At 40.1% G+C, this 14,601-nt stretch overlaps 1 protein-coding gene across 1 annotated transcript in view; it reads left to right on the plus strand.

The window, feature by feature from the left end:
* Positions 1 to 14,601, plus strand: part of TANGO6 (transport and golgi organization 6 homolog) — a 179,779-nt gene that overhangs the window by 46,636 nt on the left and 118,542 nt on the right. Inside the window, exon 12 of the mRNA XM_068993035.1 lies at positions 7,712 to 7,846. Coding sequence (XP_068849136.1) covers positions 7,712 to 7,846 — 135 coding nt within the window. The remainder of the gene's footprint in view (positions 1 to 7,711; positions 7,847 to 14,601) is intronic.

The raw sequence follows: 14,601 nt of genomic DNA on the forward strand, positions 1-14,601 counted from the left end.
GGTTTCTTTCATTCTTTCCCAAAGATATTTTTTAAAATGTCACTCAGAGTGTGTTTTGATGACACTTGTATCAGTGCTACCTGGAATTCTGGTTAAAAGTAAATTACTGAGCCCACACCAGACTAAGAACGTCAGTACTTTCATAGGTCCTGGGTATCGGCATGTCTAACAAGCTCCTGAAGTGGTTTTCGTGCACATAAAACAGAACTGTTTTAAATATTTATATATCTCAGTGGTTTTCAACTTTTGGTGCAAATAAGTTGCTTGGGATCTTTTTCCTAATATTGATGCCCAGCCTCGTTTTAGAGATTCTGATTCAGCATGTCTACATTAGAGTCTGGGCATATGTATTTTTTATTTTAAGCTCCATAGATGATTTTAATGTACACTAAAGTTGAGAAGGAGGGACTTCTCTGGCAGTCCAGTTCTTAGGACTCTGGCCTTTCAATGCAGAGTGCACGGGTTCAACCCCTGGTCTGGGAACTAAGATCCTGTAAGCTGTATGTCATGGCAGAAAAAAAAAAAATGTTGAGAATGATTAAAACTCAAATTTGAAAAAAAAATCACTAATGATAAGATCACATTGAATTTTATGGCTCAGAGGTAAAGAATCTGCTTGACAATGCAGGAGACACATAACTCTAACTCATAGCTTATCACAACCTGTGAAGTGTTTTTGTTGCCTTTTTATTTTGCCAATGAAGTTTACAGATTTTGTGTAGTGCTTTCAGGGTCAGTTAACTGTGGATCAGATCAGTGCTTGAATTTAATGGCTCAGCCTTTTTTTTTTAGCCAGCGTTTTTTGTTTTTTTTTTAATATATATATATATATATATTTATTTATTTATTTATTTTTGGCTGTGCTGGAGTTTTACTACTGAAAGGGCTTTCCTCTAGTTGCAGCGAGCAAGGGCTACTCTTCATTGCAGTGCACGGGCTTCTCATTGCAGTGGCTTCTCTTGTTATGGAGCATGGTTTCTGGGGCCTGCAGGCTTCAATAGCTGTGGCACATGGACTCAGTGGTTGAGCTCAGGGGCTCTAGAGCATGGCTTAATAGTTGTGGTGCATGGGCTTAGCTGCTCCACAGCATGAGGGATCTTCCTGGACCAGGGAATGAATGTGTCTTCTGCATTGCCAAGCAGATTCTTTACCTCTGAGCCACTAGGGAAACCCTTTGCCAGCATTTTTTAAAAGTAGGAATTAAAAGTACTAAAGCATAGTCAGTGTAGTCATATTTTACCCTTTTACCACAGTTGGCTGTGGCTTGGTTGGTGAATAATCAACTGTAAGATGGTCTGATTGTCACACTTAAATCTGACACTCCAGCTCTTTGTATCATCGTCATTGTCCTCTGCCTTCGGGTGTTGCTAAGCAGCATTTCGCTACAGCTCCTGCTGAGAAAATTTGCAGCTGCCTGTCAGCTCTGACGTATCGTGCCTGTTTAATGAGATTTATGTTCATGATTTCTTCTCTGGCTTCTTACTCCTTCAGTTCATTGACCCTGTATTACTCAGTAGGGTGATTTGTTTCTCCTGTGTTTATATCAATTCGCTAAAGAATTTTTCACCCAGACCTTGTTTTTGTCTCAGAATGCCCGTTGGAAAGGGAAATGGCTTAAAAACTGATATGACTTAAACTTTCCCACTTATCTCCCTTTACTCCTAATTAAGGAACAATGGCATTAGGCTGATACAAGAGTGGTTTGTCCCATTAAATTTTCCTTCATCTGAGGTTGAACTGTATCACGACAAAAAGGAGCACACAAAACCCCACTGAACTGCATTTTGCAGACTTACTGATGGTGGTAATTTGGTATATTATTTTGAAATACATGCATGCATATGGATAAATTATACGTAATAAATAAATTGTAAGTAATTTTGTTAATATCATTAGGAATGAAGACTTTCAGTATAAGAAATAAAAGAGTTTAATGAATTTAAGTTAAGTAGAACCCCTGTCATATTAAATTTTTACTGGAAGTGTTTGTATGAACTCAGTTTATTTTTCTCATTTTTAAAAAGATATTTCCTAGCTCAGTCTATTGTCAGTGCCAAGAAGTAATGACAGTCCAGTAGCCCTAAGTATCAGTGCTGCTGCTGCTGCTAAGTTGCATCAGTCGTGTCCGACTCTGTGTGACCCCATAGACGGCAGCCCACCAGGCTCCGCCATCCCTGGGATTCTCCAGGCAAGAACACTGGAGTGGGTTGCCATTTCCTTCTCCAATGCATGAAAGTGAAAAGTGAAAGTGAAGTCACTCAGTCGTGTCTGACTCTTAGCGACCCCATGGACTGCAGCCCACCAGGCTCCTCCGTCCGTGGGATTTTCCAGGCAAGAGTACTGGAGTGAGGTGCCATCGCCCTCTCTAGTACCAGATTATAGTTTCTAATCACCACTTCCTACCAGAAGAACACAAAGCTCATTGGATTAAAGGTTCATTCAGGTCCAGGGCAGAAATTGTACAGTGTAAGCCTCAGGGCATCTTGTTGTGCCTGAAAACCAGGAAGCAATCTGAGATTAACAGGCTCATGTCAGTAGCGTTCAGAAGTTAACTTGGAGGGGCTCCCACTGACCACAGGTAGGACAGTTTGAGCATGAAAAAGAATAATGCCTGCAGTGGATTGAAATGCATCGTTTCCCCCCAAAAGGTATCTCGTAGGACATCTTTGGAGGTTCCTAGGTGATCAGTTCACTACTTTGTAAATTGATAAATGCAGGGAAAGAATAAGACATTTATCTTTCCTGTGGGAACTATGTTTCCATGTAATTAGTCAATGAAGAAATTTTTTTCTTTGTGTAAGAGCCACAGCTGGAAAATTCAAAATGAGAACTAGAAAATTATATCAATATTTTGCAATTCCCTAATGAAATAATCGATTGAGGTAGCAATCATCAATGTCTACAGAAACCATTAGGGATACTTTATAATGAATGTATTAGGCCAAATATACCTAAACCATCTGATCCTTTCTTCTCCCAGCATTTAATTATAAAAACTTTCAAATTTCAGAGAATTTTGTAGTGATTATCTGGATATCCACCACCTAGTTCTGTCATTAGTCTTTTACTGTATTTGCTTTATCACATATTTGTCTATCTCCATCTGCCTGTCCATTTTATTTTTGGTGGATTTCAGGGTTAATGCTAATATCAGTATGTTGTTGTTCAGTTGTCCAGTCATGTCCGACTCTTCGACTCATTTCAGAGAGTCAAAGAGAGTGTTAGTATATGTTTCCCTATATATTTCAGCTTATTCTGATTAATCTTTTTTTTTTTTGGTTGCATTGTGTGGCTTGTGGAATCTTAGTTCCCCAACCAGGGATTGAACCTGCACCCTCAGCAGTGAAAGCAAGTAGTCCCACTCACTGGACTGCCAGGGAATTCACTGGGCTGAGTAATCTTAGCATCACTATAAGAAGAGAAGCAGACACTATTATGTGCCTCTCATGTAATGCATTACGATGTATGCCATACCACCAGGAAATGTTCCTCTCCAAACCCCCAAACAATATAAAACAACCCCCACCCCACAGGATAAAGGAGCAAATTAAGTGCAATGAAGAAACAATTAGCCAAATCCATGATGCAGGAAATTCCATAGTACAAATGACCCAGTTTCTTCATCAGATAAATGGCATTAAGGAGGGACAGGGCTGTTGCAGCTTAAAAGGGACTTGAGTCCTATCAGGGAAGTGTAATGAGTGGTTCTTTATTCAAACAAACCAATTGTATCAAGACATTTTTGTAAAAGTCATGGACCCAGTGTTAGAAGATAAAAGGAATTTGTATTTTGTGTATTTGTGGTATGGTAGTTACGTAAAAGGGGCTTCCCGGGTAGCTCAGTTGGTAAAGAATCCGCCTGCAATGCAGGAGACCCCAGTTTGATTCCTGAGTCAGGAAGATTCCTGGGTCAGGAAGATCCCCTGGAGAAGGGATAAGCTACCCACTCCAGTATTCTTGGGCTTCCCTGGTGACTCAGACAGTAAAGAAGAATCTGCCTGCAATGCAGGAGACCTGGATTTGATCCCTGAGTTGGGAAGATCCCCTGGAGGAGGGCATGGCAACCCACTCCAGTATTCTTGCCTGGGGAATCCCCATGGACAGAGGAGCCTGGCAAGCTACAGTCCATGGGGTCACAGAGTTGGACATGACTGAGCATCTAAACACAGCACAGTTATGTAAAAAGACACATCTCTCTATTTGTTACAAATGCATATTGAAGGATTCCTGGATGAAAGATGAAAAAATTTAAAAACTGTGTTGGCAAATGGCATATTAGTATATGAGATAACGCAGAGAAGAATGAGGCATGGAATGATCTTTACTGATTCAGAGCCCTGTTTCAACTCCCAAGTTCTTTTATTCCATAAATATGTATTGAGGGCCTACTATGTGCCACCTACTCTTCTGGGTATCAGAGGCATAGCAGTGAACAAAACAGACATATCTGTGCTCTCATGGAGCTTACATTCATATATATATAGAGAGAGACAGTAAACAAGCCGAAATACACAGCTTGTTAGACAGTGATAAGCACTAGAGAGAAAAAAATCTAACAAGGAAAGGGATGGTGAAGGGAGTGTGGTAAGGTAAATAGGGTGGTCGTGGAGAATCTCACTGAGAAAAGTAACTTTTGAGCAAAGATCTGAAGCAGGGAAGGAGGGAGCCATTGATATACCTAAGGGAAGAGTGTTTCAGATGAGAGGGAGTATGCCCAGAGTGTGGCAGGACCAGCAAGGGGGCCAGTGTATATGGAGTGGAATGAACCAGATTCCCTTTTTCTTGCCCTTCCAGGAAACTGCCACCGTCTGCACCATTCTGTAACTAGATCACTGTAATTGGCAGAGTAAAAGGGGTTCTACTTTCATATATTACATTTTTTAATATAAGTAACACCTACACCTGCTCACTGTAAAAATATTTAAGCCACATTGAAGTACAAATTTTTTAAAAAGTGGAAACTTCTGATTAAAGATGCTGTATTGAACAAAAGATGGTGTTTATCTGTTCCCTCTGGAAACCACAGTGACCAGCAGAGCAGGAAAGGAGATACAGTGGGTCAAAGAGAGTAACAATATTTGGAAACTTGAAGATGGTAGCAACTTCAGAAAATGGAAAGCTAAGTGCTTGCATGAGAGAAGTCAGGAAGCAAAGCCATGTGCCTCTAAAGAGCTGTTAAAAGTTTTTTGAAAAAAAGGGGAAAAAAAGCAAACCACTTTTCCCTGCAGAAGCCTGGAAGGACTGGGGGCACCAAATGAGCCCTAAAGATGGAGCTGAATTTGAACCATGTTGACAAGCTCCACAAGAGTCAGAAGACTATTTGATTCCTTCCTTAACTTTGTACAATCACCTGCCCTCCCCAGCAAAAGACTAGAGGTTTATTGTTGAGAGAGGTTGAACCCAAAGACTTTGAACTTGGCTGATGCAGTACGCTGCAGAATGGGAGGATTAAGTCGAAGTGTGCAGACTTAACAGTGAGGCCTCAGCTGCCTTACATATCCCCAAAGGATCATTGTGACGATTTAAGTGAGTAAATACCTATAATACATTCAGAACAGTACCTGGTAAATTGTAAATGCTTACTGTTGTCACTAAAATAGCTAAGTAAAACCAGTTGCCTCTGTAGAATCAGATGGGGAGAAATAGGGTAGGCAACTGCCATTTTTTCATTATAAACTTTCACGAGTATTTGGCTTTTAGAATTACATAGCTTTACAAAAATGTTTAAGTAAAAAATAAAGATGTCTTCCTTTGTCTGCTCAATATACATAAATTCTAGAACCAACAGCAGTCACATACCTATCTATTCTCTTGGCTGACAGTTCATAAAATTACAGGAAATGATTAGTGGGGGAGGAGGTGTTGTCAAAATGGGTATAGAGGTTTTGTTGTTACAGGAAAGTTTAGGGGCAAAGGTACATCATAAATAACAATAGCAGCTGGCTGTCATACCAGTTAACAGCGCCCAGGTTTTTTTTTCCTTTAATACACATACAAACTGAAAGTTTCTTTCTTAACAAAATTAGGATCATGCTACTTGTTGAGCAATATTAAGCCCAGTAGATAGATCAGTCTATAGGGGGGTAGATAGATCAGTAGGTAGTTAGGCAGAGAGATAGAGGAGAGGAACTGAGAAAAAGTTGGAAGGCTAGATAATTCTGTTCCAGCATTTTAACAGTGTATTTGTGCTGAAATAGAAGCTTCGTATAATCAAGGAGTGCTTTAGAAGACTCTTTGAAGGCAAAATAGGTGGAACCCAAGATAGTAGATGCACCAGTTTCTCTGGGAAAAGCCAGTGCCCTTAACTTCTAGTAATCAATAAATTCTCAGGCTTGAGAGGGTGGTGAAAATTGCTATAACCCGTGTTGTTTATTTCAGTAAGTGGAACTTTTAATAGCCTTTGTAGTTTCCTGCCTGAGCTCCAAAAGACAAGTGTTAACAAGCCATTCTCCTGACTTTAAGTCTGCAATAAAGATTCTAGCATAGCATGTGATTTGCCTAGAGAGTTGAACACACAAGCTTGCATGTTATTTAGAGGCTTATTATGACCTATCTCAGCCATCCCATTTTCAAGTTGATTTTCCCCTTTTGAGCCATTAATCCTAAATGTAAGTGTGAGTGTGTGCACATGTATGTATGTGTGTGTGTGCACATATATGGGTATGTGTCGGCGTCTTTTATTCAAATGTGTTTCTACTTAAGATGATTAATCAGAGCACAGTTAAAATAATACTGACCAAATTAATTTCATTTAAGGCTTAGTTGTTATCCAGATGCTGTGTAAACTCTTATATATGAATAATCTTAATCCTTTAAAACCATTCAATATTTTGAAAAATGACTCTGGATTGGTCGTGCAGATCATTTGGGGACATTGAATTCCAAATAAAATGAATGCCTTTTTGTATATTCTTTGCCTACTAGAACTAGACTGTCAAAATGGGAGTAAGGAATATTTGAGGAGGAATCCTCATTAGGAGAAGCAGATCTAAGACACTCGGAGATGGTCAGAAATTTAACAAATTATCTTTCATTTAAATTTCCCAGCAAAAATTCACGAAAAGTAAAGGAAGGTAAGATGGTGTATTAAAGATTTGAGAAAGTGTAAATGGATTTTCTCATTTATTGACTGTATGGCTTTGAGCAGATCACCTCTTTTTAAAAATTGTATGTATTTACTTATTTTTGGCTGTGCTGGGTCTTCGTTGCTGCTCAGGGGCTTTCTGTAGTGCTGGCGAGCCTGGGCTACTCTCTAGTTGCAGTACACGGGCTTCTTACTGTGGTGGATTCTCTTGTTTCAGAGCTTGGGCTCTAGATCCCAGGCTTAGTAATTGTGGTCTAGGGCTTACGCCCTGCGGCATGTGGAATCTTCCCAGACCAGGGTTTGAACCCATGTCCCCTGCATTGGCAGGTGGATTCTCAACCGTTGAACTATCAGGGAAGTCCTCCAAATCACCTCTCTAAATCTGAGATTCTTCATCTGAAAATGAGGACCAGAGTACATCCTCGAGTTGAATGACACCTGGCTGAGCTGGTGCATGTAGAGCACTGAGCACCGTGCCTGCTGCTCAGTAGCAGTTGTTCTTGAAGCTTCTTGCTATTGTGACGTTGATGAGGGAGAAAATGAAGATGTAGACATCAGATGTAAAGAGAATTTTGAGGTTTTTTTTTTCTTTCTCCTTGCTGATTCTAAATTTCATTTCTGTGGTAGGTTGTGGACTTTGTAGCAGCAACCCTGCAGCGAGCATGTGCAAGCTTGGCCCACCAGGCAGAGAGCACCGTGGAGTCACAGACACTGAGCATGTCCATGGGGCTGGTGGCCGTCATGCTAGGAGGAGCCGTTCAGGTGAGTTGGAGAAGTGAGCCAAACTTGAAAGGAGGGAGGAGAGGAAAACGTGTTGCTTCCCATCCATACCCTTGTGAGAAGTCAGAATGGCTACTGCACACAGGAGAACTGGGACAAACAAGTCAGGTTGTTGATAAGAATTCTCTCCAAGTAGAAGACAAGAAAACGGTGCCACTTCCTCTTTGTTACCTGGGTAGGCTTCCCCATAAAAGGGCAGGGCCCTTTCTGACCGGGCATAAGCTGGATTTGGAAATACCTGTTTTGCATCTGTGGTGAATACTAGATTCTCTGGCCTTCACTGTGCTGGTTCTCTGAAGCTCAGCCCTTGTCACTGCTGCTGTTGTCAGGGAAGAATCTTTGTAACCTACTGGCTACATAGGATTCCATGTTTTCAATAGTTCCATTTTGGCACAGGATCCATTGTTCAACTCATATCATGTGGCATGTTAAAAGTTTTGTTTCCAGTGCATATATCTTTTACATACTTAATTTATAATTTTTTAACTTTATTCACTCAAAAAATATGTATTGCCTCCTTGTTATGTGCCAAATGCTGAGCCAAGGTGCTGGAAATGGGGCAGTGGATGAAGCAGACATGGTCCCTCCTGCCATGAAGCTTAGAACCCATGAAGGAGTCAGGCATTAAATGATTGTGTCAAAAAATAGAATTGAGTGAAGTACCTCAAACAAGAAGTAGAGGATACCAAGAGAACATAACATCTAACCTAGGCTGGGGAGATTTCCATAAGGACTGTCTATAAGTTTAAGGTAAGACTTGATGCATAGGAGTTTGGGAGTGTGTGTAGGGCAGATGGAGGGGCCTCTTTCAATGACAGAGCATCATGTATGAGGACTGGAAGCAGGAAGGAGTTCTGTACACTTAAGACACTGATAGAAGGCTGTGTAGCTGAACTGTAGAGACAGGAGTCAGAACAAGGTGGAAAGGTAAGCACCTGTGTGTCTGACATACCACATTAGGTTAGAAGACTGCGAGAAAGTGAAATAGGATTAGTGCAAGTATTATGAAATCTTCCCTGAAATCAAACTGGACAGAACTCTTAGCAATGAGTGGGGAACTCCTCTGGGAATGGATTTTTGAGTTTAAGGATTAAATTCTGATACTGATTCTTCTCCAGGGACCGGGGAGCCTGGTGGGCTGCCGTCTATGGGGTTGCACAGAGTCGGACCTGACTGAAGTGACTTAACAGCAGCAGCAGCTTGTCCTTTAGGATTGATTTAGTCACTAAGTCATGTCCGACTCTTGCGACCCCATAGACTGTAGTCTGCCAGATTCCTCTATTCATGGGATTCTCCAAGCAAGAGTACTGGAGTGGGTTGCCATTTCCTTCTCCAGGGAGAAAAGAAATTTTATTTGGGCCTGTTGTTAATGTGAAACCCATTTTTGGTAGATTTACTTAGCACTCCTAATTTTTTATTTTTTTGGAAAACACTTTTGGTTCAGTTGCTGTATTATATTCCTCCTGTTAGAACTGTCAAGGAGGAGTTCACCAATGAAATTGTTTTTCTCTTTGGCTGCACTAAGCAGCATGTGGGAATCTTAGTTTCCCTGACCAGGGATCGAACTCGGCACCCCCTGCCTTTGGAATGTTAAGTCTTTATCATTGGACCACCAGGGAAGTCCCTGGAATAATTTTTCTTAAGTTGTACTGTTAATGGATTTAGTTGACCTGGTTGATGTGTGTTTTTCTGGTTGAGTATTGATTTGAATAGTCTTTATTTCCATAGTTGAGAGTGTGTTTTTTTGCTTATTTAACACGTAGAATTTCAAACCATGTCATAAAACAGAACACAGAAATCTCCAGTCCCTTTTTGAAGTCCGTCATTGTGGGGCTGGCTTTGCAGATTAGTCCTGTTCTAACAGATACTCACCTGATTGATGCAGATGTAGTATAGCCTTTACCGTGACCCTGCCCTTCCATGAGCCATCCTGACTCACCGACTATATCCTGAATTCCTCTGACTTTGCAGTTCAAGTGAACATAACACATCACCCCTATACCTTTACCCTAGATCTATTATTTTTTTTTTGTCTTTGATTGAAGGATTTATAAGTGGCTTCTATAGTAATGCTAGGTTTTCTGTCTTTGTATTAGAGAAAACAGTCATGATCCTGAATTATGTTTTCAGATGTTCATTGTCAGGCTAGACTAGATTTTTGCTTCAAAGTCTAGAAGGTTTCATTGTACCTATCCCTGATCATTATTCATTGTTTTAGCTAATGTAACAGAATCTAACAGCTTTTGAACCTTTCTTTCCTTTCTAATTTATGTAAATAAGATGATTATTAGAACATAGTGTCTAAGAAGAGGAGTTGATTTGGAGAAAGTATAGGTTTAAGGCTGCTAGCTAGACAGCTGTGATTCCAAACATATTTTCTAAATGTCAAGGCTGATCATCAGTAAAAGTATGGTGTTGATGACTTCCTTGTGCCCTCAGGAAGCAGTTTATGCATGATGTTCCAGGGCTCACAGAGTCCTCTGCAGCCCTGCCTCGTGGAGCAGACGTGGTCTTGGAGGGCTGGAACTTGAACCCAAACCTTGAGATTTCATGCAGTTAATACTTTTCCAAGAGTATCATAAGATGAACTCATTTAGGAAATGTTTATCAAGTGTCTGTTCCCTCATGGAGTTTACCTTCAAGTTCCACTTGTAAGTAAATTCAGTAACATTATGAATAAGGACCTAGACATAAAAACTGCTTAGCTAAATATCTGAAGAAACATAGGTGATATACAAAAATGAGAACACAGGTAAATGTAAATATTTTTCAGAATTAGGAATTTTTCGGTCAGCATTTTATTGCTGGAAGAGACGTTTGGATTCTTCCAAAATAATAATTCTCACTGCAGCAGGTAAGGCAGAGTGAGAGTGTATTTGTCCCCCAGGGGAGCTTTGTAAAGTCTCCTGTGGGGGGTTTTCAGGTACATATGCCCTCCTCTGGCTGACCACCCAAGTTCCCCTCTGTTGCAGGGGTCCCCAACCTCCAGGCCAAAGACCAGTATCTTCTGTCAGATCATCAGTGGCATTAGATTAGAAATAAAGTGCACAATAAATATAATGCACTTGAGTCATCCCAAAACCATCCCTCCCGTCCATGGAAAAATTGCCTTCCAGGAAAACCAGTCCCTGATGCCAAAAATGTTGGGGACCATGGTCTTAGAGGACATGCCCTCTCTGACCACCCACCACCCTTAATCCCTCCCCTACTGATCTAACCACCAGTTTCTAAATTTGAGAATTTGCAGAAATTTAGAACAAGTCATTAATCTAACTTCTACTCCAAGTCATTACCTAACTTCCATTCCTAGAGGAGATTGTAGAAGTGGGCTGACATAGCACTGCTCATTCTGTTCCTGAAACATTCCAGAAACTGGAAAGAGGCAGCCAGATGAAGGAGTCTGTCACTCACTTGTGGGATGCTCTTTCCAGCCTCGGGGCTTTTACACAGAGTTCTGAGATCTAGATGTGAGATCTGTGCCGAGAAGCAATGGCAGGAGGAAAAATGAGGACTACAGTCACTTCTCAGTTTTGGTAGTGGTCCTTGGTGACCCTTGAAAAATAATTGATAATTAATGCTTCAGTTTTCTCATTTATCAATTAAGTAAATATTACTTTATACCTCAAAAACAGTTTTGAACATTTGTAAACAAATTGTTGGCACTTGTAGTCTTAGATTTCCCTGGTTATTCTCATAGTGAGAAATCTGTAGCCTTGTGAAGCTGAACAAATACATAACTTTCATTTCCTTAGAAACTATTTGGTTCAGAATCCACATAGCTGCTCATGGTGATTAGAGTGGAATAAGATGAATTGCACAGTGACCAAGTTTGAAAATAGGGAGAAAACTCGGTTATTTTTTAAAAATAGATATATTTTAGAGCAGTTTTAGGTGCGGAGCAAAATTGAGCAGGAGGTACAAAGATTTCTTGTACATCCCCTGCCCCGACGTAGGCAAAGCCTCTCCTGCTGTATCAACATCTGGCTCCCGAATGGTACCTTGGTACAATCCATGAACACATATTGACACATCATTATCACCTGCAGTCTGTGGTTTCCATTAGGGTTCCCTTTTAGTGTTGTATACTATGGGTTTTGACAAATGTATAATATCCACCATTATAGTGTTGTACCTAATAGCTGGTCTAACCCCCAAATCCTCTGCTTATTCATCCCTTCCTCCCCCTAACTCCTCATCTTTTACTGTCTCCCTAGTTTTGCGTTTTGCAGAACATTATGTAGTTGAAATCGTATACTCTGTAGCCTTCCAAGATTGACTTCCTTCACTTAGAAATAGACATTTAAGGTTCCTCAATGTCTTTGTGGTTTGATAGCTCATTTCTTTTTAGTTCTGAATAATACTCCATTGTCTGGATATATCACAATCTGTTTATCCATTCACCTACTGAAGGACATCCGGTTGCTGCCAGGTTTTAGAAGTTATGTGTAAAGCTGCTATAAGCATCTGTGTGTAGGTTTTTGTGTAGACATAAGTTTTCAGCTCATTTGGGTAAATACCAAGGAGTTCAGTTGTTCAAGTGTATAGTAGGAATATGTTCAGTTTTGTAAGAAGCTACCAGACTGTGTTGCAAAAGTGGCTATACCATTTTGTTCTACCAGCACTGAATGAGAATTTCTTTTGTTCTTCATCCTCATCAGTGTTTGGTGGTGTTAGTGTTAGATTCTAGTTATTTTAATGGTTGTGTCATGTTGTCACATTGTTGTTTTAATTTTCAGTTCCTTGATGACGTATGATGTTGAGCATATCTTCAATTGCTATTTTCTTTGGTGAGGCATCTGTTCAGGTCTTTCACCCATTTTTTAATTGAGTTGTTTGTTTTCTTATTGTTGAGTTTTAAGGATTCTTTGTGTATTTTACGTTACTGTCCATTCTCAAATGTATCTTTTGCAGATACCTTCTTCTAGTTTGTGGTTTGTCTTATCTTTTCTCTTGACATTGCCTTTTGCAGAGCAGAAGTTTTAAATTTTAATGTAGCCCAGCTTATCAGTTATTTCTTTCATGAATTTCTTTGGTATTTCACCTAAAAAGGCCATCACCATTCCTGAGGTCAGCTAGATATCTCTCATGTTATTTTATAGGAGTTTTATAATTTTGCAATTTTACATTTAGGTCCATGATCCATTTTTAGTTGATTTTTGTGACAGTGTAAGGTCTGTGTCTAGATTCATTTCTTTTCCTATGGATGTCCAGTCGTTCTAGCACCATTTGTTAAAAAGTTGATCTTTTCTCCATTGTAGTGCCTTTGGGTCTTTGTCAAAGATCAGTTGACTGTATTTATGTGGGTCTATCTCTGGTCTCTCTATTCTGTTCCATTGGTTTATTTGTCTTACTTTTTTTTTTAGGAAGAAATTGTTATGTATACGAGAAATGAAAAAGAAGCCATACACTATAGGTATAAACAGATAGTCTCATTTCAGATACTTGAAGAAAAAACAAAGACACATGATACTACAGAGGCACTGAATGAAGTCCAGCATGGTGATAACGCTAGCACAGTTATCCTAAAATATCTTTTTCAGTACCACAGATTTTTGATAAAATGGACCTTTTTCTTAGGTGATATATATTTTTATTGTGAAATTCCAGGTACAAACCTGACATATATCTCAAGTTTTCATTTACTTGGGAGGAAAGTGGTAGAGAAAATGAACAATAACAATTCTGTGAAGCTGAAGTGTAATAGGAGAATATTATGTAGGTCCTGTGAAAACAGTTGATTAATTGATTGGTTGGTTGGATAATGAAGTGCATGAATGAGTGAGTAATAAATACTCCGCCTTGTTCTAAAGAGGATTTAAGATATGTAAGGTTTTCAAATGATCAGGGCTTCATGAAGCTTCATATGACAGTTTTTCCAGTATTTTCAGACAGAAAAGGATCACCACTGATTTTTCTTCACTGACTGCCCATGCACCTTTCCTGCTGCTGCTGCTAGGTCGCTTCAGTCGTGTCCGACTGTGTGACCCCATAGATGGCAGCCCACCAGGCTTCCCTGTCCTTGGGATTCTCCAGGCAAGAACACTGGAGTGGATTGCCATTTCCTTCTCCAGTGCGTGAAAGTGAAAAGTGAAAGTGAAGTCGCTCAGTCGTGTCTGACTCTTAGCGACCCCATGGACTGCTGCCTACCAGGCTCCTCCATCCATGGGATTTTCCGGGCAGGAGTACTGGAGTGGGGTGCCAAAAGAACAAAGCTTCTAGAGAGAATAAAATCTTAAGTAATTTTCACTCTCATTTTCTAGGGGAACTTCCCTTCTGCCAGTTACCATCACAGTCCCTTCCAGGCCTGAGGCACCCTTGTATGCTGACCAGCCACTTTAGATCTTGCAGTTAAGAATAGCGTTACTCATTCAAATGAGACTGTGTAGCATTTAGTTAAAAGTGTGGACTCTGGAGCCACATTTATTAGGTTCACATCTTACCATCTTTCAGCTGTGTGACTTTAATTTTAATTAAATTTAAAAAATTTCTGGCTGCACCATCCTGCATGTAGAATCTTAGTTTCCTGACCAGGGATTGAACCTGTATCCCCTGCACTAGAAGTGTGGAATCTTAACCCCTGGACCACTCATGAAGTCCCTACCCTGTTTAACATATAGATAGTAACTGTTTTATAGGGCTGTGAATATGTGTGTGTGTGATTTGTTTATTGTATTTATATTTAAACCATTCACATAGTACTTACTGTGTGTCAGGCACTAAGTACTTTGCTAATGTGA

This window comes from Capricornis sumatraensis, chromosome 20 (assembly GCF_032405125.1).
Source record: "Capricornis sumatraensis isolate serow.1 chromosome 20, serow.2, whole genome shotgun sequence".
Lineage (NCBI taxonomy): Eukaryota > Metazoa > Chordata > Mammalia > Artiodactyla > Bovidae > Capricornis > Capricornis sumatraensis.